The sequence below is a fragment of the Besnoitia besnoiti genome, chromosome III, assembly GCF_002563875.1.
Source record: "Besnoitia besnoiti strain Bb-Ger1 chromosome III, whole genome shotgun sequence".
Taxonomy (NCBI): Eukaryota; Apicomplexa; class Conoidasida; order Eucoccidiorida; family Sarcocystidae; genus Besnoitia; species Besnoitia besnoiti.
Window position 1 is genome coordinate 3,056,774 of NC_042358.1, and position 22,797 is coordinate 3,079,570.

The following is a 22,797-nucleotide window of genomic DNA, read 5'->3' on the forward strand; positions in this document are numbered from 1 at the left end:
AACCCGGACGAAGAGCGCCTTACTTACACATGACAACAATAGAGACATGTGCATACTATCTTTCTGTTTCATTACGAAAATCTAGCGGGTATTGTGCATCAGCTGGGAGTCGACTCCGGGTCACCTGCTTGGAAAGCAGGTATCATCACCGTTGGACTACTGACGCTGGGGGGGGGCTCCGCCAGATTCTTCCTCCGATCCACGAGTCATTCTGCTGGCTTTTTCCCTCATGTTGGGTAAAAAAAAGGCAATTTTGCGGCCTTCTTGTAGGACTGCTGGTTTTTATTCATGCATGGCATCGGATACGTACGTAGTACCCGCGTCAACGCCGGTGTGTACTGTTGCGCGGCGAGTCTGGCACGCTAACGCTCGGTTCCCATAATGTATGGACATTTGGTTTTGAGAACCTGTCTTTCTTGGATGCATGTATCTATGTGAATACACAGCCAACTCAAGAGTTGTCCCCCGGAAGAAACGCCTAAGGCAGGCATTGCCGTATTGATGCTACACTGGCGAGTATTCTTTCAATGTTCAGTATTATGTCCGTGCGGGTAATCTGACTTGTTCCTCCCACGTAAGAGAGCCCTCCCTTTTAGCAGTGGGCTTAACTGTGCAGTTCCATCCCCCGCCAGCGTTGTTCTGTGATGGGAAATTTGCGTGAGCTACCACCTAACTGTTTTGACTCCTTATCTGAGAGGGTGGTCTACACGCGCCAAACAGCGGGTCCTTCCCTGGTTCCTTGCGTGGCTTTCGTGGATGCGTCTGCGTGGTTTTGTAGGCTTGTTCAGTGATTAGACCCTCGTAGCACTGTTCCTTCATTGCACTCCTCAATCTTCCGCCGGAGCAGCTTGGTCCTCTCTATTCACTGACATATCGGTATGTGAAATAGTTTGTTCTTCCCGTGGTGTCGTCCTCTTGCGATTTTCCATTTTCCCCGTTTCTTACCACTTACATACGAGAAGAGTTATGCATGATGTTTAGCTGCATGATACACGTCAGCGCGCGTTTCTCTGGCAGGATACACAATGCTAAAGCAGCGTGGCCACGCAAGAATTCACTCGGAGAGCAATGCATCTGCAGATTGGCGCAGAAGAGACACTAAATTTTTCAGTTTGTGAGCTCTTGCATGTCTAGAGTATAGAAACCTCCCTCGAACAATAACAGTGGAAACAGACGGAAACTTGTTGTGTTTGTCTTGTCGAAAGTAGTTGGTCCCATCGTCGAACTGCCGCGTCGTTTCTTCCCAAAGACAGGCCGGCTTTCCATTGCTTTCCTGCTCAACCGCACTTTGTCTATTTTCAGTTTGTGTGTTGTTTTTTCTTGCTGCTGCTGCAAGGTTATACCTGCATCTTCTTTACAGTGTTCGTTCGCGGTGAGTGTTTTTCTCTGTCAAGATCGCCAGAAATCGGTTGCTCTATTTTGCCCAGTCACAACTTAGGCACTCGGCAGTCCTTGGTTTCTTTGAGAGCGCACCCCTCCTTGATGCAGCGAGCAAAAACACAGAAGGTACAACTCTTGTAGAACACAATTTGTTTTTCACAAGCTTTTCAAGGATGGATGACCTTTTCGCAAGCTCCAGTCCCGAGGCTCCGTCGGCTCTGGACTGGTTAGTGAGCGTTCGGCGACGAAGGCAGGCGCTGCAGCGGACTTCACTGGCCTTTCCTGAAATGTATTCACCCCGGAAATCTACTGCGATCCGCTCTAAAACAACTTCGCCTTCTCGGCGCAAGCCTCCAGACGACAGGAGTAAGAAACCCGGAGGTGACAGGTTTCTCATAGATAACACACCGCGTGCCAACGCGCGCCCATGTCTCCTACGTCATCCGCGAGGCCCGTGTAGACTAGGCGGGACTAACAGGGAAAGAAGAGCAGACGGCAGCGGAGAAGCGGACAGACGGGAGGACGAAGAGAGAGAGAAGCTTAGGTGGTTGAGCTATGGCGACCTGCAAGCTCACCATGCGCTGTGCGTGCCGCCACGTTCCCGTCAGACAGATCACGAGCGTAACGTCCACAGCAACCGCCACTCTTCTTCCCCATCAGCAGCACGAACAGGTGGCAAGGCGGGTTACCCTTTCAGAGTGAAAGGCATGGAATTCAGCGCCAGAAAGGAGATTCTACCACGACGCAAAGACCGGGGATATAAATGCCAGCGCGATACCTCCCAAGAAGTGAGGAGTCACGGCTTCCAGGGGGTGCCTGATCCTTCAGTCGATCTCAGCACCAGGTGTATGTACACTCTAAGCGAGCAGGAGCGGGGGAGCAGCAGAGATAGTGAAATCAGAGTTGGCCAGGAACCGTCCGTAATAACGTTGTGGCGAATTCCTCATCGAGGCGACAGGCAAGCGGAACCGAAGAATTTCCCGAGCTTGCCAGGCAGAGGGTTGTATCGTCTTATGGCTGGGCGGAAGGTAGTTGAGTGTCGCACCTCACTGCACAGCATTGCATTTTGCTCCCTTTGCGCGAAAGGGGCGCTCACATTGCCGCCGCTGTGGTGTGCGCTTCTCAAAGAATCGTCGAGGAGCCTCACGAGCTCTGACGACGCAAACTCGTTGATACTCTCTCCGAACTGTCCATTCCATAGTCTGCGTCCGCGAACCAGAAAGAGCGCTGATGAAGGAACTTTTCCTTCGCGAGCAGGAGACACGGGCGATCCTTCGAAAATGCAGATACATAGTTGGATCAGAGTGAAGATACCCCATGAAGTGCGAAATTGCCTCGCGCGCAGCGACGTCCTGGCTTCTCACTCTTCTGCGTCTTCGTGTTATGCTCCATCCTCGTCTGTCGAGAGGAATCTCTTGCGTAGAACCGTGAGTTGTCCACCTTCACGGCCGCCGCCCACGCCGCATCTACCCCCGGCATCTGCGCCAACTTGGCATACCACAGAAGCGAGCGCTCGCTCCCTGCTTTCCGCCTCCGCTGCTTTTTTGCGTAGCAATGCAGCCGGAGACGGAGGTCAGGACCAAAATAGTCGAAGGAACCTGGCCCCTTCCCGAGTGCATATGTTGCCATCGGTGCCGCAGAACTGGAAAAACGCAACCAAAGAAGGTGCACACCGGCAGTCAGGACCAGAGAGCCAAAAAGCTGGAGAGTTTTGTCTTTGCGAGGTCGCGCTAAGCACCGCGACAACAGCAGGCACTTCTACGTCCACACAGGCTTCTTCCTCTGTGACGCTGGAGGACCTGCTCCTCCAGCCTTCCCTGGCTTCAATCGTCAAATTCGCGGGCAGAACGACGCGGATTCACGGGAAGCAAAAGCTGTACAAAAGCACATCGACAGTGTTGGGGCAAGGCTTCTCAGGTGCGAATGAGCCCGCCGCAGACGACAGAACAACGAACGAACCGACAGTGTGTGAGCGCGGAGGAGAGAGAAACCCCTAGCTTTGACGTTTGCGCTTCTTCTTTAAACTGGCTCATTCACGTCGCGTTCCGATCCCCGAATCAAAGAAAAAGCCACATGTCTGCGTAGAGTGTGACGGGCAACCGGAGTGCCTGTGCGGCGAGGTTCCGTGCTGGAATCTTTGGACAGGACCTCATACATATATGAGAATATGTGCATGTGTGTGTAGTGCGCTGAGGTAAGCCTGTTCCATGTCGAAGAGATACATATTCACGTGGCACGTGTGTACTTACAAGCGCAGGTTCACAAGATGTAGGCACACCCAGTAGGGGCGACTAGGACGCTAGTAGAGCTGCGAATTCCGGGTTGTCAGCCAAGTGTCTGTTTTCTGTCTCTTGTTCCCGTGCCTCTGCGCGCGCGGACTCTCAGGAGAAGTGAAAGTCTTCAGACACCGCCACACGTGTGAGCTGTTTGCTCTGAAAACTGTTCTGAACGGGCACGAACGCACGAAGCATGCTTGGTGCCTCTGGCGCTGGCGCGGCCACCAAAGAGCCTCCCGCGCTGCGCCCTCGCCGGAAACGCCACGTGGGCGCAGGAAGGAGAACGAGGAGAGAGAGGCCCCTCGTCTACAAGGTTCGTCCAGCAGCGAAGAAAGCAGCTTCTTCTCGCAGGACGCCCCCACCGCGACAGGTGCGTCGCGGAGGCGAACAGAAACCGACGGCAGGATCGCGAGGGAGGAAGCGCGCGGTCGGCCGCGGGGCAGACTCCACGGCACAGCGGATGGCGCAGCCTCTGAAGAGCGGGCGACAAGAGGGAAGACGAGGACGAAAGAGAGCGGAGACAAGGACGGCGACATGAAGAGGGACCTCCACGCGATCATGGGGGAGGGCGTGTTTGCGTTCCTCGCGGCAGACCACCCTGCGATAATCAAGCTCGTAGAAGTCGTGGAGGACGAAGACGGCGTCCACCTGATCATGCCCGTCTGTCTGGGCGGGCCACTGGGGCGTGAGAGCGTCGGGAAACTCCAGCAGCTCGCAATCCCGGATAGCACAGACGTCGCGAGGCTCGCCGTCGCAGAGCGCAGCAGCGAGACGCGCAGAACGGAAGGGAGGCGTGGCGCACACGTTCTGCTGGGAAACACGAACGCACACGAGGCCGGAGCCTCGGTCAACTGCGAACGGGTCACGAAAAAATTCGCGTGGCAGATTCTCAAGGTAGAGTCCCCCGAACCGGCGGGCTTTCCAGAGGTTGGGGGCGGTCGCCCTGCAGACAGAGTCGACCTCTAGAAACCGCGCGCGAGTTTTGTGGAACGACTGGGGTGAAATTCAAAATCCACGGAGTCCATCACTGCCAATAAGACAGCGAACGCCCAACGCGTGGTTCGAAACACTTCCATGTGCACAACTCAGCTTTCGGAGAACAACGCGAGGAGGAGGGCAACCACTTCGCAGATGCAAAGTGACTACCGCCAGGCCCGCACTGGCTAATAATGCACAGATACAAGGATCTTTGAGTTGATCCTTCTCGAACACTGCTTACGCTGGTCTGCGTGAGAGGACGACTTGCTCTGCGGGCAATTTCTCGCCAAAAATTTGCGCACTGAAAATAACAGAAGATACGCTTCCCTGTCTTGTTCCGCCGCAGGCCCTCCGCCACCTCCACACGCAGGGCATCGTTCATCGCGACGTGAAAGCGCAGAACTTCATGCTCGTCGAGCCTTCCGGATCCAAGCTACTCGTGAGAAGATGAGTCCACTTTAGATGTGGCTGCTCAGCGCTTCGTGTCTACAGATTTAGATATCTGCTTACCGGCCCGTGTTTCCACATTCTCACGTGTGAATACAGGCGTATCATTCCTGCGACAACGACATTCCCGAATAGGCTTCAGTACACAGAGGGAGAGAACGACACATGTACACATGCGTTGGCTGTTCGCAGCGGCATCTCCGAATCTTCGCCCATCCAGCGGCGACGCTGTGCCTCGCGATGAGCCGCCTTTTTGTTTAGGTTTTTCCACGCTCCCCGGCGTTTTAGCTCCAGAACGCGGCTGGACTGCGCGTGTTTCTGGTTGCCGGTGCGCTGTTTGCAACTCAGTTGATTGACTTTGGCTTTTCTCTCTTCGCGTCAACCAACGCGGAGCAGACGCCAGATCCTCACCTGAGTTTTTTCGACTTGAAGGCGGAGGACAACGCCCCGAGCAGGGAGGGCGATCAACACGCCATGAAAAGCAATCCCTGCCCCGTCTTACCGTCGCGCAGTCTCCAACCCGAGGAGACACCTGTTCGCGGGCGGCCGCTGCGATGCACGCGGGTCCCAGACAGAAGCAGCTTTCCTCACTCGCCCGACTGGGCACGAGATGCGCCGCCAGAGACCGGGCGACAGGGCGAGCGATGTCGCGCCGCGCCCGAACCGCAGGGCTCCTTCGCGGACGCCCGCCGCGCCGCCGGCCCCGCGAAGGGGCGCGGCTGTCTCGGCAGAGACAGCAAACGTGAAGAAGGCCGATCGCCTGCGGCGCAGGTCGCCGCGCTCGCCGACACTTTCCTGCTCTCCTGCATGCAGCACGACAGCTGGAAGGGCCCCGGCCCGGTGATCGGCAAAAGGGTCGTTGGGACTCCTGGCCTGCATCCGCCGGAAGTCGTGGCAGAGACATCCTACACGACAGGTGTGTCGCGATAAACGAGGGCGCCAGGAGCATCTCGTTCTATTTCACCTTGACTTCCACGTGTGAGACAAAGGAGGGCGTCCGATGCACGCTCGCCCCGTTCGCCGTAGACACCTTTTCCGGCGTCTCGCGGGCGCAGGCACCCGCCATGCAGACGCTGGGGGGCTTTAAAAGGCGTAGAGCTTCCTTTTTTCTCACTGCAATGCAGCAGCAGACATGTGGGGACTCGGCCTCGTCATCCACGCGTTGGTCACCGGCGCCTTCGTGCCCGCACTCGCGAGCTCTGGTCACGTCGTAGATCCAACATCTCGCAGGTCAGGCCTGCGCAGCGCCCGCCATACGGAAACGCCTAGTGTGAAAGGCTTTTCACGCGAAGCAGCTCAGGCGAAGCCGTAACGCACACGCACACGAAAAACAGAGTGTCTGGGCTGAAAAGCAACGCTCGCTTTCCAGGCATATGTATATACATATATCCGTACGAAGGATGGAATATACGCATATGTGCACGTTCCCTGCGCACTGCAGTATCGACTACAGGTGCATTTATTTATATCTGATGCTCATGCATGCCCATGTAAATATATACGTTTACGTGCATGCGGTTGTGGAGTGTGTCAATATATGCAATTCAGTCCCTGTTTCCCTCCCCTTGAAAGTTCCTCTCGAATTGCATGTGGCGCGGCGGACCACACGCAGCCTCGCGACGGCCTTCAAGCATTTCTGTGAACTTAAGCAGAATCACTAACGCCGATGCATCCACATGCGTACATATATATGTTATATATGTGCCTATATATATCTATATCTCGTGTGCTCTAGATACCATGGAAACCAACCCTGTGGTGCGATCCGCATACACATAAGTGTATACATATATAGAGATATTTCGGATGCGCGCGTTGGTGGGCACTCCGCCGTCCCTCGTGTGCAAAGGCGCATTCTGCTCGCTGCTGGCCCGCGCCTGTTTGCAGGGCGTTCAGCCCTTCGTTCTGGGATTTCCTCGAGAGGTGTCTGCGGAGGAAGCAGAAGTCAAGGATGACGGCGGCGGAGGCCCTGAGGCATCCGTGGCTCGAAGAGGAGAGGCTGGAGGAAGAAGCGAAAGTTCGTCAGCTCGCTGAGCGCGTGAAGAACAATGACGCCACAATCACGACAATGATTGATAATCTGCGCAGGTAAAGAAACGCGATCCGCTAAATTTCAATAATCATTCGCCCGCGTACAGCTCCAGCGCCGCCGCCGACTGGCGACACTCTCGGCAGAAGCAGGAACTCTGGAAACCCTAACCTGTCTGCCTCTGTTTCATTCTTTGCTTTCCGCAGCTTTCCTCTTCTCTCCCTCTTCCATCGCCTCTTTTACTTGCTTCTCGCGTACGCCTTCCCAGCCTCAGAGATCCCCGAGGAAATCGAAGTCCTCTTCTACGCCTTTGACCGGTCCAGTAAGCACAGAGAATTCCAGCTCCAGTCTGCACGAAGAATCTCTCGACTCTCTTTTATACACGAAGGCACACACATGCATGCATCTGCGTGTATAGATATGTATATGTATTCAGAGTTCGTGTATGTGGGCGAGGCGCGTGCGCCTACGGCCGTAGGGGAGCCTGCGGAGAACTTTTGCGAAAGGTGGAAAGAGGCATCAACGTTAGCTAGCCTCACCCGTGGAATGGAGGAATAGCTTGAAGCATGACCGGCATCGCTGACATGCATACCCTCGGCCGAAAATGCACTGAACTGCGGCAAAGGCTGCTTCCGCCGCAAACTCACCGACACACACACATCCAAGCGATCCTGTTTGATGCGCGGGCTTCCTGCTTCGCCACGTGCGGCGTGTTCAGAGCGCGGCGTGGTGGTCTATGATGACTTTCTGGCGACGCTGAGGAGCTTTGTTCTCTCGATTCGGGAACCCGAGGCCCTCGAGATCTTCACCTCCATGTACACCTCGACGCGGACCGTCTACAGCTCGACCGGCTGCTTTCTGCATCAATCGGTTCACGCGCTCGAGTTCACGCCCTTCCTCGCTGGCGCTATGGACAAGCAGACGCTGCTGCATGCGGTCAGTAAGACGCGAAAGCCGGCAAACTCCTGCGCACGAAGGTTCACTCCCGCGCGCAGCCGGGGTGGGCTCGCGAGACTCAGGGCACAAACTCGCCGCCGCCATATGCATGTTCCTGCATACGCGTCCAGCGTCCTACATCTGCATGCACCTACATGGAATACACAGGTAGAGACACATATATACGCCTGCCAGCGATGGCTGAGGGAGCAGGGGAGTGGAGAGAGGGAGACAGAGGCTGAATTGAACTCATTCTGGCGAGGAGACAGTCCAGCTGCCACCGTGAGGCTTCCAGAGGGGCATTAGGGATGGATTTGGCTATCCTCTTCTGACTTCCAGAACTCGCTGAGGCGCATCTTCTGTCGACTAGATCCCGGCGGCACGGGCTTGGTCGCGGTTAGCCAGCTTGTCTCGCTCCTCGGCGTCGGTGGCAGAGTAAGCGAAGACTGTGTGAACGCTGCCTGCTCACAGCGCTTGAGGTGATTCAACCTCCCCCTGCAGAGGGCGCCGCGATGTGGGCGGGTGTTCCCAGCGAAGTCCGCGCAATTTCTAGTCATAAAGTCGACTTACCTGTGCGACATGGATTCTCAAACGCAAGGCCTTCGATGGCGGGCAAACCTCTGTACTACGCTTCTCTGCACGTGTACATATATATAGATATATATATGCATGCATATATATGTGTATATGTATATCATGCTGTGCATATATAGGTAAAGTAACGGATACGCAAGCGAATGTAGGCGCGTAAAGACATGTGTATTTGCTTTAGTGCGGTTTCTAGCGCGCGCCGTGGATGTTTGATTTCCCGGGTGGTGCTCGCGAGCTAGGCAGAAGAGAGCTTTCGTGCGTTTTCGTCAAGTCGCCCATGAGCGGCTGCGCGCCAGGAAGCCTAAGCAGGAGAGGAGGAGGACGGCCGGCGCAGACGTTTTGCGCGGTGACTCCGCGGGTGAGCAGCGCGGCGGTTTCGTTTTATCAGAGGAGGGGGGCGTTCAGAGAGTAGGACTTGTCTCACGCCTTCTTTCTCTGGCACCGTGAGTGTAACTTTCTCTGAACCCAGAAAGGAAGACTGCGTCAAACCAGCATCTACCTGTGTGTCTTCTTCACGGTGCTGTTGCCCCTGTATATGTCCACACGTCGCTTCGGCTGGGTGGTTGGGGCGTGGCTGTTTTTTTCCAAGAAACTGCGAGAAGAGATGCAATGCTACTTGACCGAGATGGACGTGGACCTGGCCGGGTCGTTCACGTTCGGTGAATTCGCTGTCGCCATCGCCGTGAGTTTTCAGCTGAGGAACGAAAACTCTTCTTTGCAGACAAGGAAGGCGACAAACGCTCTTTCATTTCACGACGCAGGTCCAACAATTCTCTTCCACTCAGCTTACACATTGCAACGTATCTATCTATAAATATCCGTCTGCCTACTTGTCCATATATATATATATGTATATATATATATATATATATATGCATATTCATTCACGTGTCTGTGCGCCCGCACATTTACATAGGTTTTTTCGCCTCGACCACTTGTCGTCACGAGTTTCTTCTTCTTGATACATGGAAAAACGCCTAAAGTCCGCGCTCCCAAAGCCTCCACGTGTGGGCTATTATGTGCGGGTATATCTCCTCATGCCGCTGCACAAGCGCGCATGAACACGTGAATTCTATTACGGGTAGATCGGTAGGAGCGTCCGGCTGGTTGTGGAGATAGCGGATCTTTTCGTGTGCGACATCGAACTCGTTCTGCTTTTTCCAGAAGAAAGATGGACTAAAGGTCATCGGGAGGCGCGCCAGCGGCTTGGTTCGTCAGCACGCGCTGCTTGCGTCTCCTGGAGCGTCTGCGCATCGCCCACCAGGCGAGAAGGTAAAATTTTGTTTTTCGCGTTGGAATTTGAAAAAGAGAGCCTACCCAGCTCCCCGGTGACGTGGCTTTCTCGTCCAGTGCTGGCTTTGTTTTTACGATTGTCAGCACTTTTTATGCATTTTTTCCATTTTTCACGATTTTTCAGGGCGCCTTCTTCTGCACGAAGTGCGTTAGGCGCGTGCTGTGGAAGCCGCTGGCGCGCCTGACGAAGGCCCTTTTGCCTCGACATGGCCAGACAGAGAAGGCTCGGGGCAAGTCCGGCTGGTCGCTCTGCCCCAAGAAAATTCCAAAAAAAGCGAGTCGGAGCTTTCTTCCCTCGGGACTTTTTTCCTCAAGCGCGCGACATCAAGGCACTCAGAGCGTCGGTCAGCTCTATCTGAATGATGAGTGAAAGCGCCTTCCAGCCGTCTCTGTTTAAGGAGGCCTGCGCGCTCTTCTTCCCGCGAGCGAAAGGCACAATTAGAAGCCAAGGAGACTGCGCTCTCGCATGAGTTCCACAGTCATTTACTTAATCGCCATAATGTGTAAACACACCTTCGCATAATACATATATATATATATATATATGTATATATAGATGAATACGGATATGATATGCGTATATATATATATATATATATGCACGTGGTGCCACTGCGACAGGGCTGAGGCCAACGCGGATGCGAGGCTAGGCAGAGCGAGTGTCGTTTTCTTTCGAGCTCTTAGCCAATCTCGTCGCGCTATTTTCTGGAGTTTCCGCCGGCCGCCGCCCTCGCACATCTAGGGAATTGAGATTCCATTTATGCGCGCAAGCGTATACCTGTGTGCGGCATGCATTTGTAAAGTGACTTCGCATGTATCACCTGCACGTCCGGATGTCCATACACGCGCGCGTCATAGCGCGATACATATTTGTGATCGAATGCGAGTCTGCGCGCCGCACGCAGATTCTCGCGTGCCAGCTGCATCGAACTCTGTGCCGGCGCGAGGGTCTGCTTGTCTGCTGCCATCGAATTGCTTCTTTGCACACTTCGCATTCAAAGCCACATTTTTGTTCGCACAGGTTCCATCAGCTCGCCAACCATTTCGTCTATGGCGTTACACAAGATCATGTGTCTGCCTGTATATATGCATATATATATCTGCATCATATGCATGCACATGTGCATATTTTTATTTATACGCCTCTCATCGCAAGACCTTAACTTTTTTTGGCTTCGCACAATGTCAGTGTCATCGCCTGCTTTTCCGCTGCTCACACGAGGAATTCAGCCAACGAGCGGGTAAAAAATGTGTTTGAGCGCTAATACTGTATGCAATGTCTTCCTTGCGCGCAGCTCGGCAGCGCTTCTCGCGCTGCTGCGCCTGTGGACAGCTCCGTGTGCCTCTGAGTGCCTGGCGCCTTTCTCTACAAAAAGCAAATCCGTCCTTGCGTTCGCTTCTTCTCTGCACGCGAGCCGCGCCTGGGAACCTGCTACAGAGTCCTCGTTCATATATACTTATATGCATATATATATATTATATGCATATATATATATAAGCCAGTAGATGCATATGCCACATGCAGAAGGTAGTTGCCGTGCTTCGAACCGAGCCGCTGAGGCAGCCCTCGAATCGGCAATTGACCCGGCCGTTACGCATGCACTGTCGATTCGCGAAACTTCTAAGAACGTCGGAGTTCCTCGAAAAACACAGGTGTCATTGAGTGAAAAGAAGTCCTCCAGTGGCTGTGGATTGCGAACGAGGAGCAGTCGAACTCCGCGGGGAACAAGCAACCCTGAATCCTCCAAACGTCAAACAGAGACGCCAGGCGATTCCGTGTGCAGACACACACATTCTCGCAAATGTGCGCGAGCGCGACAGACCACAGACGAGAAACGCCGACGTCGGCATTACGCGGACATAAATATATATATATATATATACATGCATGTAAATATATGTATATGGCGTGTACGTACACGCGGAGAAGCGCCGGCCAGGCCGAAAAGAAGACATATGCAAATATATATATATATATATATATATATATATATATGTGCATACACATGTATGCCTGTAGAAACGAACGCGCGTCTATCTGCGTGTGCAGCGCAAGGACATCCACCTATGAGGAGGCAGACGCCCGACGTCACGCCTCGCAGCGCAGCGTTTGCCCCTGAAGACATCTTTCGGCTTCCAAATCCCGCTTCTTCGCCCGCCAAGTTCTTCTTCGATCAGTGCCTCACCCCTCGCGTTGCCCTGCGCCTCCCTGGCGCGTCTGCGTCAATTGCATCTGCGATATCGATTTGATCGGGTCTCAAAATTCGTTTTAATCGTATCTGCGGTCTCGTTCTTCTTTGGAGGAGCCTCTGGCGCCGCGGCGCTCGGATCGCGTGTGGTAGTCCCTGTCTCTGTCTCGTCTGTCCTTTTCTTCTTCGCGTCGCCACTCGCGGTCGTGCGTGTGTCGCCTGGCGGCGGAGTAGTCTTTGTAGCTGCGTTCGCTTCGGCGGCCGGTGCTTTCGGAGTGGCCTGAAGCGCCCGCCAGGTGGCTGTCCTCTGCGCTGCCGCGCCTTCCAGATGAAGAGAAAGAGGAGAACTGGCCCCCCGAAGAAGAAGACCCCGGCGCGTCGCGGCCTTCACGGCCCCCCTCCGTCTTGGCGCCGCTCGCGCTGCTGCCGTCGAATTCGCGCGCGCCGCTGCGCCCGCCTCGCTCCCCCTCGCGGTCTCGCCTTATAGCCGAAGACTCCCGCTCCACGCTCGCGTCATCCTTGCTGTCGCCCCGACTTCCTTCCCCGTGATCGCGCTCGCTGTGGCCGCGGCGCCGGTCGCGGCGCGAGCTGCTTCGCGCTTCGGAGAAGGAGGAACTCGTCGCCCAGGCGGCTTCCCGCGAGCCTCTCCACGCCTCGCGCCGCGGCGCTGTGCGGCCGCTCGCCTCATAGCTGTCGGGGTACCTGAAACGAAAAATGGCGAGATGTTCACTACATATATCTCTAGCATTTATCTATACATATATAAAAATATATATTTAACTCTATATCTATATCTACATCTATATATGCAATACATGTATAGCTGAATAGGTTGATAGATAGATGAGCTGTGAAGTTCTTTCGAGCTGTGCAGGCATCCGTAGAGTCCCTCGCGTCTGCATTCGGGCGCGCGAATTTCGTGCGTAGAAACCGTTGACGCACCTTTCACTGGCGGGAGAGCCGTAATAATTCTGAGGCAGGTTTGCCGCGCTCGCCACCCGCAAGGCCTCAAGCTGCTCGCGCAGCGAAGTGACTTCTTGCTGCAGCTGATTCCGCTCTGCCGTCACTCCCTGAAAAAAAAAATTCAAGAGAAAATGTAGCATCCGGCACGTGGACGTCATGCGAGTCCCGCGCATTTAAGCATGCACACACAATATCCACATTGATTTGCTATACATGTATACATATATACATACGCATATGTATATGTATGCATGTATGTATGTATGTAATGCATATGTTCAAGAATATATATGTATGCGTATATGCTTATGTGGTTCATGCATCGAGCCACATGAATTCCAGTGTGTGAATCTCTCAGGGGCAGCCTTCGCTGATAGAACTCAACTTTTGCTCGCGTGTCTCCGTCTGCAAGTATACAACCATACACCGATACGCAAAATTGCACTTCATCGAGAGCGTGCGCGAGCGACAGGCGCGTGACTATAAATGTTTGTCCGCAATTCGCCAGGAAATCTGAAGCAGACGTTCGTTCCTCACCGCAACGGCGGTTGAGAGCTCCTGCAACTGGAGCGCCATCGTCTCGTTGTCACGATCCATGTCGCTGTTCAATTCTCGCAGCTGCCTGCGCACGCGCACGCCATCACCCAGCGACTCTTTCGCATCAGGGTCAACGCATACGAAAAAGCAGGAAATTTTCGAAAGAAATATATATATATTCGTGTACGCAGCGATACCACGTTGTTCGAGTGGATAGTCGAGATTCCTGCGCGGCCCTTCCTATGCAAACAGCGACGAAAAACGTGGCGAAGGCAGACACAACCGTGCGCAACGATACGCTGCCATATTCACACGTAAGCAGATGTCTCCAGTCAACCTCTCACTGAATGATGATCGCATGCACCACTCATGTGGACAACATATAAGCATGCATACATACATCGATATAAAAAAAAGATTTGAAGCAACATATATCTGGGTAGAGAGGCGCGTGAAGCACCGTCGCGGCATCGCGGAGAGTGGTTTGCGTGTGCTTATCGACGCATCTGAATGCCGAGTTTTCTGGTACTGGTGCCAAAATCATATATACTGCAGTAATACAGAAAGCTTTATTAGCTTGAGCAGAGGCTTCACCTGAGTTCGCCACGCAAGAACGCGACGTGCTTCTTCAGGCCGGCGACTTCGATGGTGAGCGGCTGCAGATGTGTCTCCGCGAGCGAGCGCCCCAACTCGTTATTTTCCTCCTGAAGCGTTTTGCACTTATTGATAAGCCGCTGACCGACCACGCTGAAAGACACAGAAAAAACAAAACAACCGACTACGTTCAGAGACACGCAGAGACCGCCTCCACACGCCACCGCACTCGAAGACACCACGCGCACTCTCCGCATGTATAAAAATACACATGTGTGTAAAGACATATATACGTAGTATCGATAGAAATATATACTGCTAAAGACCAAGGAAGGCATGTCGACACATACAAGGCCGTGTGCAGGACTGTGCGCCTCCTGCTGCGATGGACTCTCGCAGATGAAGCAAAGGGAAGCACAGATATTTTGCATTTGTCTGAATACAGCTTGCGCAAACGAAGACCTGTATGCGCCTGCCTGCATGGATTCATATCTATAGCTCCATGCTGCAACCGCATGCCACGAGCGACAGCGGAATTATCTCCCGGCGAGGGCAAAAATTGCCACACAGACGAGACAGAAGCGAACCTGCCGCCGCAAGGCTCCGCGGATGCGCAGAGACGAAAAGAAAGGCAAGCCCAACCGCACACACACAAGCGTATGCAGCCCCTCGAAACGAATAAAAAATACGTACATACATATGCATGTACGTACAAACATAAATATATAATTACATCTGAACATAATGATATATCTGGGAGGAGCGACTGGCGCGAGAAAAACCACCCAGCTCCCCACCTTTGGCCAGAGAAGTTCTGTGCGGCGAGCTGCTCCTTGGCGCGCCGCAGGAGGGTTTCTGTGTCGAATAGTTTCTGTCTGAGTGTTTTGATTTCGAGGCTGACGGCGGGATCGAGAACTGCAGTGCGGAGGCGATTGTTAACGACCTCGTGGCAGGCGCGATAGTCTGTCACGGCCGTCCGCGTCTCTGCGAGCTCAGCCTCCAGGGAAGCGATAAGCGAGAGCTGAAGGCACTCCCGTTTCTGCACAGACGCAAAAGCAAGCGAGCAGAGAGAAAAGATATCACAGCTAGGCGACGCATCGTTATCATCGCATTAGAACTGGCTACCGCCTCTGAGATACCGGATTCAGGAGCGGCAGCCTCGACAGCTGCTGCCGCACCTCTTCGCGACCCGAGAGTGAAGCAGAAGAGGAAGAAGGGGATGAAAAACCATCCCACAAACATCGGAAGAAGCGAGGGGAGAAGAGCGGCAAAGCAGCAAAAGCAGAAAAAGAGAACAGCCAGAGCACCGCGGGACGACGAAGAAGAGAAATGAGACAGGAGAGGGAGACCGAGGAGACGTGAAGGGGAGGGCAAGAAGCCTCAGATGCAGGCGCCAGGTACAGCGAGAAAGACACTGGCGAGGTGGGATGAGGGCGTGGCGTACAAAGCGCGCCAGGAGACTGAAGTCGAGACACCCTCTGTCGGCAGCGCGTCCACGCCACAGGCGATATAAACTCCCGCACAAACGAACAAAACCTTCCAATCCGATTCGTCAGCTTAGATAGGATGCATGACACGTTGCTACTCACCTTGTGCTCGGCAATCACCTGCAGCAGCTGTCCTACGGAAGGGAGAGCTGCCGGGTCTTCCGACGCCTCCACGACCGCGGAAGGCCCCTTGGAGGCCTCTACGGCTCCAATCGCAGAAGGCGCGGTCTGCACCATGCTTGCTTCTAAAGGAAAAAGAGAGTAAACTTCCCCGTTTCCCGAAGCAGGAGGAACAAAATCAGAGGACAACCAAGCGAAGGCTCTTGTCTTTCCTCGCTCCGTGTGCAGCAAGCCACAACCACGCACAGGCCTGTGCGTGTGGACGCCAGGAGATTGAAAACACTCCGAGGAAGAAAAACGGCTTCCAGAAGCGCCAGAAAAGCTCCCTTTCTGTCAAGCGAGTTGCCAAGACGAAGCAAGGGCTAGAGCCTTGTGACGTGTTGTCGTCCTCAGCGACGCATACTAGACTGAGACTTTCGAAATCTGTGCCACAGAAGCAGACGCGGCGCAGTTACTACGTGTGAAGCAGAGGCAGGCAACGCAGGGCGAGAGGACCCAGTGGGGTGGTGGTGTACTGCACTCATAAAGAAGGGGTGACGGCAGGTAGAAGACGAGGCAGGAGACGGTGGAGAAAAAACAAATCGACTGTCAGGCAGGGGGGGCGAACGCGGTCCTCGCTCACCAGAACGCGGCTGCAGTGACACCGGCCCTTAAGCATGCGTTTACAACGAAGGCTTTGGAATCTTTGAGTGCTCAAAAGTTACAAACAGCTTGGAAGAAGTTGGCGAGGCTAGCGGACTTTGCGAAGAAGGAAACGCGAAACGGAGAGCATCAGAGTTCTCCGGAGACACGGCGGCAGCATGCGACGTGCAAGACAGGCGCGAATGATGTAGACTGAACCCCAATCCCCAGTCGAGTGCATCTAGGGCCTAGGCGCGTCCACAGGAAGCGAGATGCTGAATAAGTCGAGTTCTCCCGCTGTGCAGAGGAAAGAGAAAAACGACGGAGAGAAGGCCGGCGAAGCGCGCGCGAGGTCCGACCGAGGACACAACATGCGGAGTTTCCGAGGAGAGTCCGCAGCAGAAAGCGGCAAATGAAAGAAGATGGCGTTGAGAAACAAGACCACACATTACCATATCCGGAACAGATGAAGAGTCGGACTTGCTTTGCGTTTTCGGGCGAACTCGGAAGGCGAACTGCGCACATGCACTTTCAGTACCCCATAGATTTCCGGCTCTCTCGCACGTGAAATGGGAGAAGCGCGGCCGCGCCTTTGCGCAGAGCCGGGAGTCTGTTTTCCTTTCCTCTTACCTCTTACCATTGCATCTTCCCTTTCTTTCTTCCTTACTCTTTCCTAGAGGCGAGCCGCTCTCACTGGAAACTCCGGAAACTACTTTTATTGTCTTCGCAGAGCGTCAACGCCGTAGCCCAAGGGGCTCCCAGCGCTTGTGCGGGCAGTGCACGAGGTCACAACGCCGTCTGGAGGAAAGAGAAGAAAACTCGAATTGTCACCTTTTTTATGCGAGCCAAATTTCCATTTCGAGGGGACGAAAATCACTTTAGGGAGCAGAGCGTATGGCCATTAAGCGCCCCTCGAGGCAAAACCGCGGAGGCACAGGCGCGGGAGGCAGCCCAAGACACACAAAAGGCGAAATCCCTTTAGAACAGGACGCCATATACGAGGCTAGGGGTCTGGACTGCCCTGGTCAATGCAGCGGACCTCTTTGTGTCGCACTACCGCTTTGAAAACGAAGAGCCTCTTGCAGCAATCTCGTATATGCCCTTCCGTGTGAATGAAAGCAGCGGCTCGCCGGATTCTGGCTGTCAAGCGACGGAAAATGCATCCCGAACCGTCGCGCAGAGACTGCAGCGAGCACCGATGCACATGCATTTCAAGGGTTCCGGGGTCATTAGGTTAAAGTTTGGCATGGAAATTGCTCTCTGCGCGGGATAGCGCGCCCGTGACCACACTCTCAGCCAAGACTTTGCAGTGTAAGTCGCAGTCTCATGCAGATGACATTTGTCTGTCACATGCGGTTGCCCGGAGAGCCTCGTCTTTGCTCCTCGAGGCTCCTTTCTCTTGCCGCCGGTCTGTCGATGAGGGAAACAAATGCGCTCGTCAATTTCCTGCAGCATTCTGAGCTGCAGTAGTCGATCGCATGTATGCAGCTGTAGCGGCATCGAAGACAATCAACAGGCAGCTGAGAAATCACGCTTCTCCGACTGCGCCGGTTTGAAGCCAGCTCCATTTCAGACGTACTCAGGTCCCGACGCGTCCATTGCGAATATGACGACGTCTCGAAACTGCAGTGTAAAGCGACCATCATGCACATCGAAGAAAGGAGTACAATGTGGGCAGTGTATCACGGAAAAGTTCAACACACACCAGAGCAGAGCAACAGCCGAGAGCCAGAAAAATATGCGATAGAGCTCCTGAGAGGAGGGCGAGGTGAAAACGAGAAAGGCGGGCGTGGCGCGCGACGTATGCGCCTGAGGGAGAGCGCACTTCTCTTTGCGGTATAAAGAAGAACGTGTCAGATTCTCGTGGGCAGAGTTCCTCCGCCCGAGGAACTCTTTTTCGCGTAGTAGGCGTCTTAGAATGCGTCTCTCAGCAGGGACGCGGCTCAAAAGGCGCATGAGATGTCGCGGAGACTGACCTGTAGCGTTGACCATCAAGAAACGGGAAAAGCAATACAAAACTCATCGCCACCCTGAGTGGTATACGCAGCACAGCTAAGCAACGGTGTAGCCTGTGCGACACTCTAAAAGGGGAAATCGTTTGAACGCAAGGCGCAAAGGCGCCAAGTGCAACCTCATCAACTAATAAGTACTCTGAGCGCTGTCTTAAAAGGTCGCATCCCCAGAAAGAGTTGTTTCCAAAGGCTGCTGCTCATTCTTCCCTCCAGTTGCGAGCCCATTGAATGGACGTTCTTCTCCAAACATGCTTCACGTTCAATCCAGTGCCTCGTGCCTCTCCATGCGACCACGAATATGCCGCTCTCAATCACTTCTGCCTTCTGTGAGCTCACAGTGCGACGGTCATCTTCCGCACTGTTGGAGAGATATAAGAAGGAAACACACGTTTTCACAAGGCGTGCACAGAAAGGTGTGGATATCTCGTTGTTTCCTTCTTTTTTCTTTTTTTTTAAGCTTCTCTTCACGGGCCGGGGCGCGCGACATCTGGCGCTCGTCTTGGAGCCCGCGGCAGATGGTGCCACGCGGTTGCGCGCGTGGTTTTCTAAAAATCTTAGAATACGTTCTGTTTGTTCTGAAAAAGGATCAACTTCGAACAAACATGCGCGAAGAAATGTCATCGACAAGCCAAGAAAATCCCTCCAGGAGCCCAGAGCCTTCTCTCGCACTACAGGGAAAAATCTTCCAGTGCCGACTTTCCTTCATCGATTCCAAATCGAGGACCTGCGACACCCGCCAGACACAAGGCAAAAATCAGAGATTTCTGGACTCTCTTCGAGCTCCTGAAACGCACGACACGCGCCTCGCCTCCAATGCGGACCCGGGCGCTATCCAAAGAATCCTTTCGTCTTCCGCTCCACTGCACCTTCGCAGCTTCATACTGCGCTGCCAGATGCAAACACACCGGTACATGAATAGCTAAAATAATACAAAGGCGCTCTTGCTCTATGAGGGAGAGTAGTCTGAGACACTACACCGGAAGCGGGTAGACTTACAATGTAGGCCTCTGGATGTACGAAAAACCAGAATAGCTGTTGATGAAGTGTGGAGTACAGGGCGGCGCACGCGCAGAGACGCCAAAAACTCACGGCAGGCTTTTTCAGATATGCGGTGGGGTCTCCCCGCAGTGTCGAGCCCCACACTTCTGCGCAGGAACAAAAGACGAGGAGACCCTCGTGAGACATTCCCGCGCCCTCTCGCTCACCTCGGAGATTTCTGCGGCAGTCATCGCAGAAGGAACGTCCTGCTTGTTCGCGAAAACGAGAAGCGTTGCGCCCGCGAGTCGCTGCAGGCGCCAAAAACACCGAGTTCCAAGCCCGGAGCGAAACTCAAATGCATCGTGCGACTTCGAAGCCCTGCAGCTGCCTTCAGAGATTAGGACTGGGAAACACACTCTCTCCTGCGTATCTGCCGCGCTCTGCTGCGCTTGCTCTCTGTCATCCGGGCGCTGCTGCTGTGTCGGTTAATCCCACGGTCTCTCTTCTTTCTTCTATTTCGCAGACTGGTCATTTGCGGCATCCAGTATCCGCCGCTCTTTACGCTCGCGAGACCCTACCTCCTCCTTCATCAGCTTGTGCAGCTCCTCGCGGCAGACCTCCATGCGCGGGCGATCTGCGGAGTCCACTACCCAGACGACGCCGTCCGTTTCTTCGAAGTAGTTCCTCCAAAAGGAACGAATCGTCCGCTGGCCGCCCACGTCCCAGACGTTCAGTTTGTAGCTGCGAGGCACAAAAGAGACGCGCGGCTCGCGGCCTTTCAGTCACGCAGAGAACGGGCTACAGATCCACCAAACTGGGCACGCGCGCGAAGAGCAGCAGCGCAGAGAGGAGACCTATGCAAAGACGCACGGTGAACGCCACGCGACAACGCCGCCGCGCAAACGAAGTCTCTGCGGCCCTCCAGCAGAGCACGCGGCATACGTGCACGCAGTTCAGACGCCTGCGGAGGAAGGAAGCACGAGATGGCGGAGTTGCCTCGTATTCTACGCGCTTGCTGTGACGACAAATATGCAGAGATAGAGCGAAGCATGCCTGCGTTGGAGCAGACGAAGACTGGCATGCAGCGAAGCCAGACAGCCACACACGTGGCTAAGACATGGGCGTACGCAAAATACCTATAGATATACATATAAATACGCAAGTATATACAGATGTATTTACTTTTATTTATTCAGCAGCAATACGGCAGGGGTCGAACGGGCCTCTCGTTACTCTCTTGTCCCGCAGTGCCAGACAAGCCCGTCCATCAGTGTGCACACGTTATGTGTTTGGAGAGACTGTTTCGCGGGTTTCATGCCAGATTTTCAATTCGCAAAACTTTAGGAAACCTCCAGACTTCCACGTGAAGAGCCGCCCGAGACCCCTACCCGTTGAAGGCGAAGGTGCAGATTGAGAATCCGAGTGTCGGTGAGATCGTATTCCAATCCTCCCCGTTGATTCGCTTCACAATCGTCGTCTTGCCTGCGTTGTCCAAGCCGCTGCACAACAGAGACGAGGAAGCAGTTGCCACCGGCAGAAACGCGCGTTTGCGGAACTCAGATTTAAGTGAATTCGCCAGTCACAGAACAGCAATGCAGAAGAGTAGCAGCTCGAATCAGGGCCGGAAGGAGACAGCACACGGAAAGAGAAAATGAATCAGGAGCGCGAAAAGCGAAGAGAACGAGAGAGAGAGCGGACGAAGCACAGCTGCCGGTTGTGTGGTCCAGTGCGTTTCTCTTGAAGGGGAACGAATCGGATGCTCCTTTGCGAAGGGCTGGTGAATTCGAGTGTGATGTCTCTGAGAAAGAACATTCCGATTTTCCACGCCGAAAAAGCTGCCGGGGTTCTATCTCGCTCAGCCAGTCGTTACGAAATGGACGCGACCCCTGGATCAACGCAGTGACCGCGAACAAGCGCAGCGCGAGAGGTTTCCATATTTGTTCTTTAGAACTCACAGCATCAGGAGACGAAGCTCCTTCTCCTTCTGCTTGGTCTTCCTCAAAACCTTGAGCAGCACCATGGCGACGGATTCCTCATACACCTGCCTTGGCAGACCCCTAAGATGATGCGTTATACATAGACAGACAGGTCTCGCTCTATAGACCTTCCTAGGTATACATATATATATCCAAGGGAATATATAGCGAGTCCACGTTTGAGTTGAAAGAGAAGAGGGCGGCGGCCGAGAGTGAGGGTGATCCGCGCAGAGGGCTCCTGTGGGAAAGAAGACAACCTGATCGTCTCTCCGGACAGTCCCTCGACTAGGTAGGACTCTCCTTTCAGCCCGTTGAGTCGACAAGGTATAAGCAGTGCAGGTGGCGCCTGCAGGCTTCAGCAGCTTCCTGACGGAGGCAGTCACAGGGGAAGACAACTGGTTCACGAATGTCAACAGGTACACCTGATCCTGGCGCAGACAGGCAGCCTGATTTGTCCAGGCATTGGAATCTCCTTTCATATACGGTAAGACCTGAACTGGACTGGAATACGCTCCCACGCTGCTGAAGCGAGGGCGCTGCTGCTCGTGAGGCCTCACAGCGTACAAGGACCGCGTAGGTCAGCTGACACGAAAGCCGACAGTAGAATTCAGGCCGAACGAAGGTCAGCCATCAGGCGACGCCAAGAATGAATCAAGAGACAATACGCTTTGAGCCTGAGACGAGGATCTTCACGGAACGCGTTCAACCACGTGGAGAGGAGAGACTCTCCTCGAGCCGCAAGACAGCGGCCAGCGACGGCGACGCGCCGAGCTGTGAGCAGGTCGACGAGAAGAGTTTTGCCTTTTCTGGCTTTGATATGACGTTTCCAGGAGGAACTCGCCTCCCCGTTGGATTCGTCGATTGGCAGACTGGCCATTCACCGCGTATTCTCTCTGCACGGCTAGGCGCGAAGGCGGGAGGTCACTTCTCCTGTGGAGGCGGAACACACCGAAAAGGCAGATATGGAAGACGAAAGACACCGATTTGCTCGGGATGTCCCCGGTTCCGTCTCAGCATGCGCTGGAAACCCGCGAAACCCGCCGAGTCCTCTGTTTTACCTCAAGGATGTTCGCTCGACACGCTTACCTCGCGTGTGTCTGCAGGAAAGGCGTACATGCAGTGTACGTACACCACCCCTGCAATTTCGCGCATGCGTGCGCAACGTCACCAAAAGCTGCGTTGTTGAAAAGGGAAATCGTGCAGCAAATCTCTTTTTCGAGAGCAATTTCACCCCGTATTCGTCCGCCTCCATGCGGGCAGCCTCTCCCGCTCGATCTTCTGCAGGTGTGCCAGCCAGCAAGCGCTTCTCAGCAGGAGGGACCCTCGCGACTGTTCCCGCGCCTTCTTCGCCCTCCAGTACGGCCCTCCTTAGATGGCCGCTAATGGATCT

At 54.2% G+C, this 22,797-nt stretch overlaps 3 protein-coding genes across 3 annotated transcripts; 1 reads left to right on the forward strand and 2 right to left on the reverse strand.

Annotated features, from left to right (window-relative positions):
* Positions 1-1,553: 1,553 nt before the first annotated feature.
* Positions 1,554-10,300, forward strand: BESB_047180 (protein kinase (incomplete catalytic triad); the record flags this gene model as incomplete). The annotated part of the gene is made up of 12 exons (XM_029363169.1): positions 1,554-3,297; positions 3,766-4,550; positions 4,981-5,073; positions 5,430-5,997; positions 6,206-6,311; positions 6,969-7,169; positions 7,317-7,432; positions 7,829-8,046; positions 8,386-8,481; positions 9,107-9,319; positions 9,802-9,909; positions 10,055-10,300. 12 exons carry the CDS (start codon positions 1,554-1,556, stop codon positions 10,298-10,300), a joined length of 4,494 nt encoding a protein of 1,497 aa, XP_029220535.1.
* A 1,899-nt stretch (positions 10,301-12,199) lies between these two features.
* BESB_047190 (uncharacterized protein) lies at positions 12,200-15,937 on the reverse strand (the record flags this gene model as incomplete). Its single annotated transcript, XM_029363170.1, has 6 exons — positions 12,200-12,821; positions 13,062-13,189; positions 13,620-13,704; positions 14,214-14,366; positions 15,011-15,252; positions 15,803-15,937. 6 exons carry the CDS (start codon positions 15,935-15,937, stop codon positions 12,200-12,202), a joined length of 1,365 nt encoding a protein of 454 aa, XP_029220536.1.
* Positions 15,938-19,039: 3,102 nt separating this feature from the next.
* BESB_047200 (putative ADP-ribosylation factor family protein 2) lies at positions 19,040-21,451 on the reverse strand (the record flags this gene model as incomplete). The annotated part of the gene is made up of 5 exons (XM_029363171.1): positions 19,040-19,177; positions 19,659-19,739; positions 20,010-20,172; positions 20,820-20,930; positions 21,387-21,451. 5 exons carry the CDS (start codon positions 21,449-21,451, stop codon positions 19,040-19,042), a joined length of 558 nt encoding a protein of 185 aa, XP_029220537.1.
* Between the last annotated feature and the right edge of the window lie 1,346 nt (positions 21,452-22,797).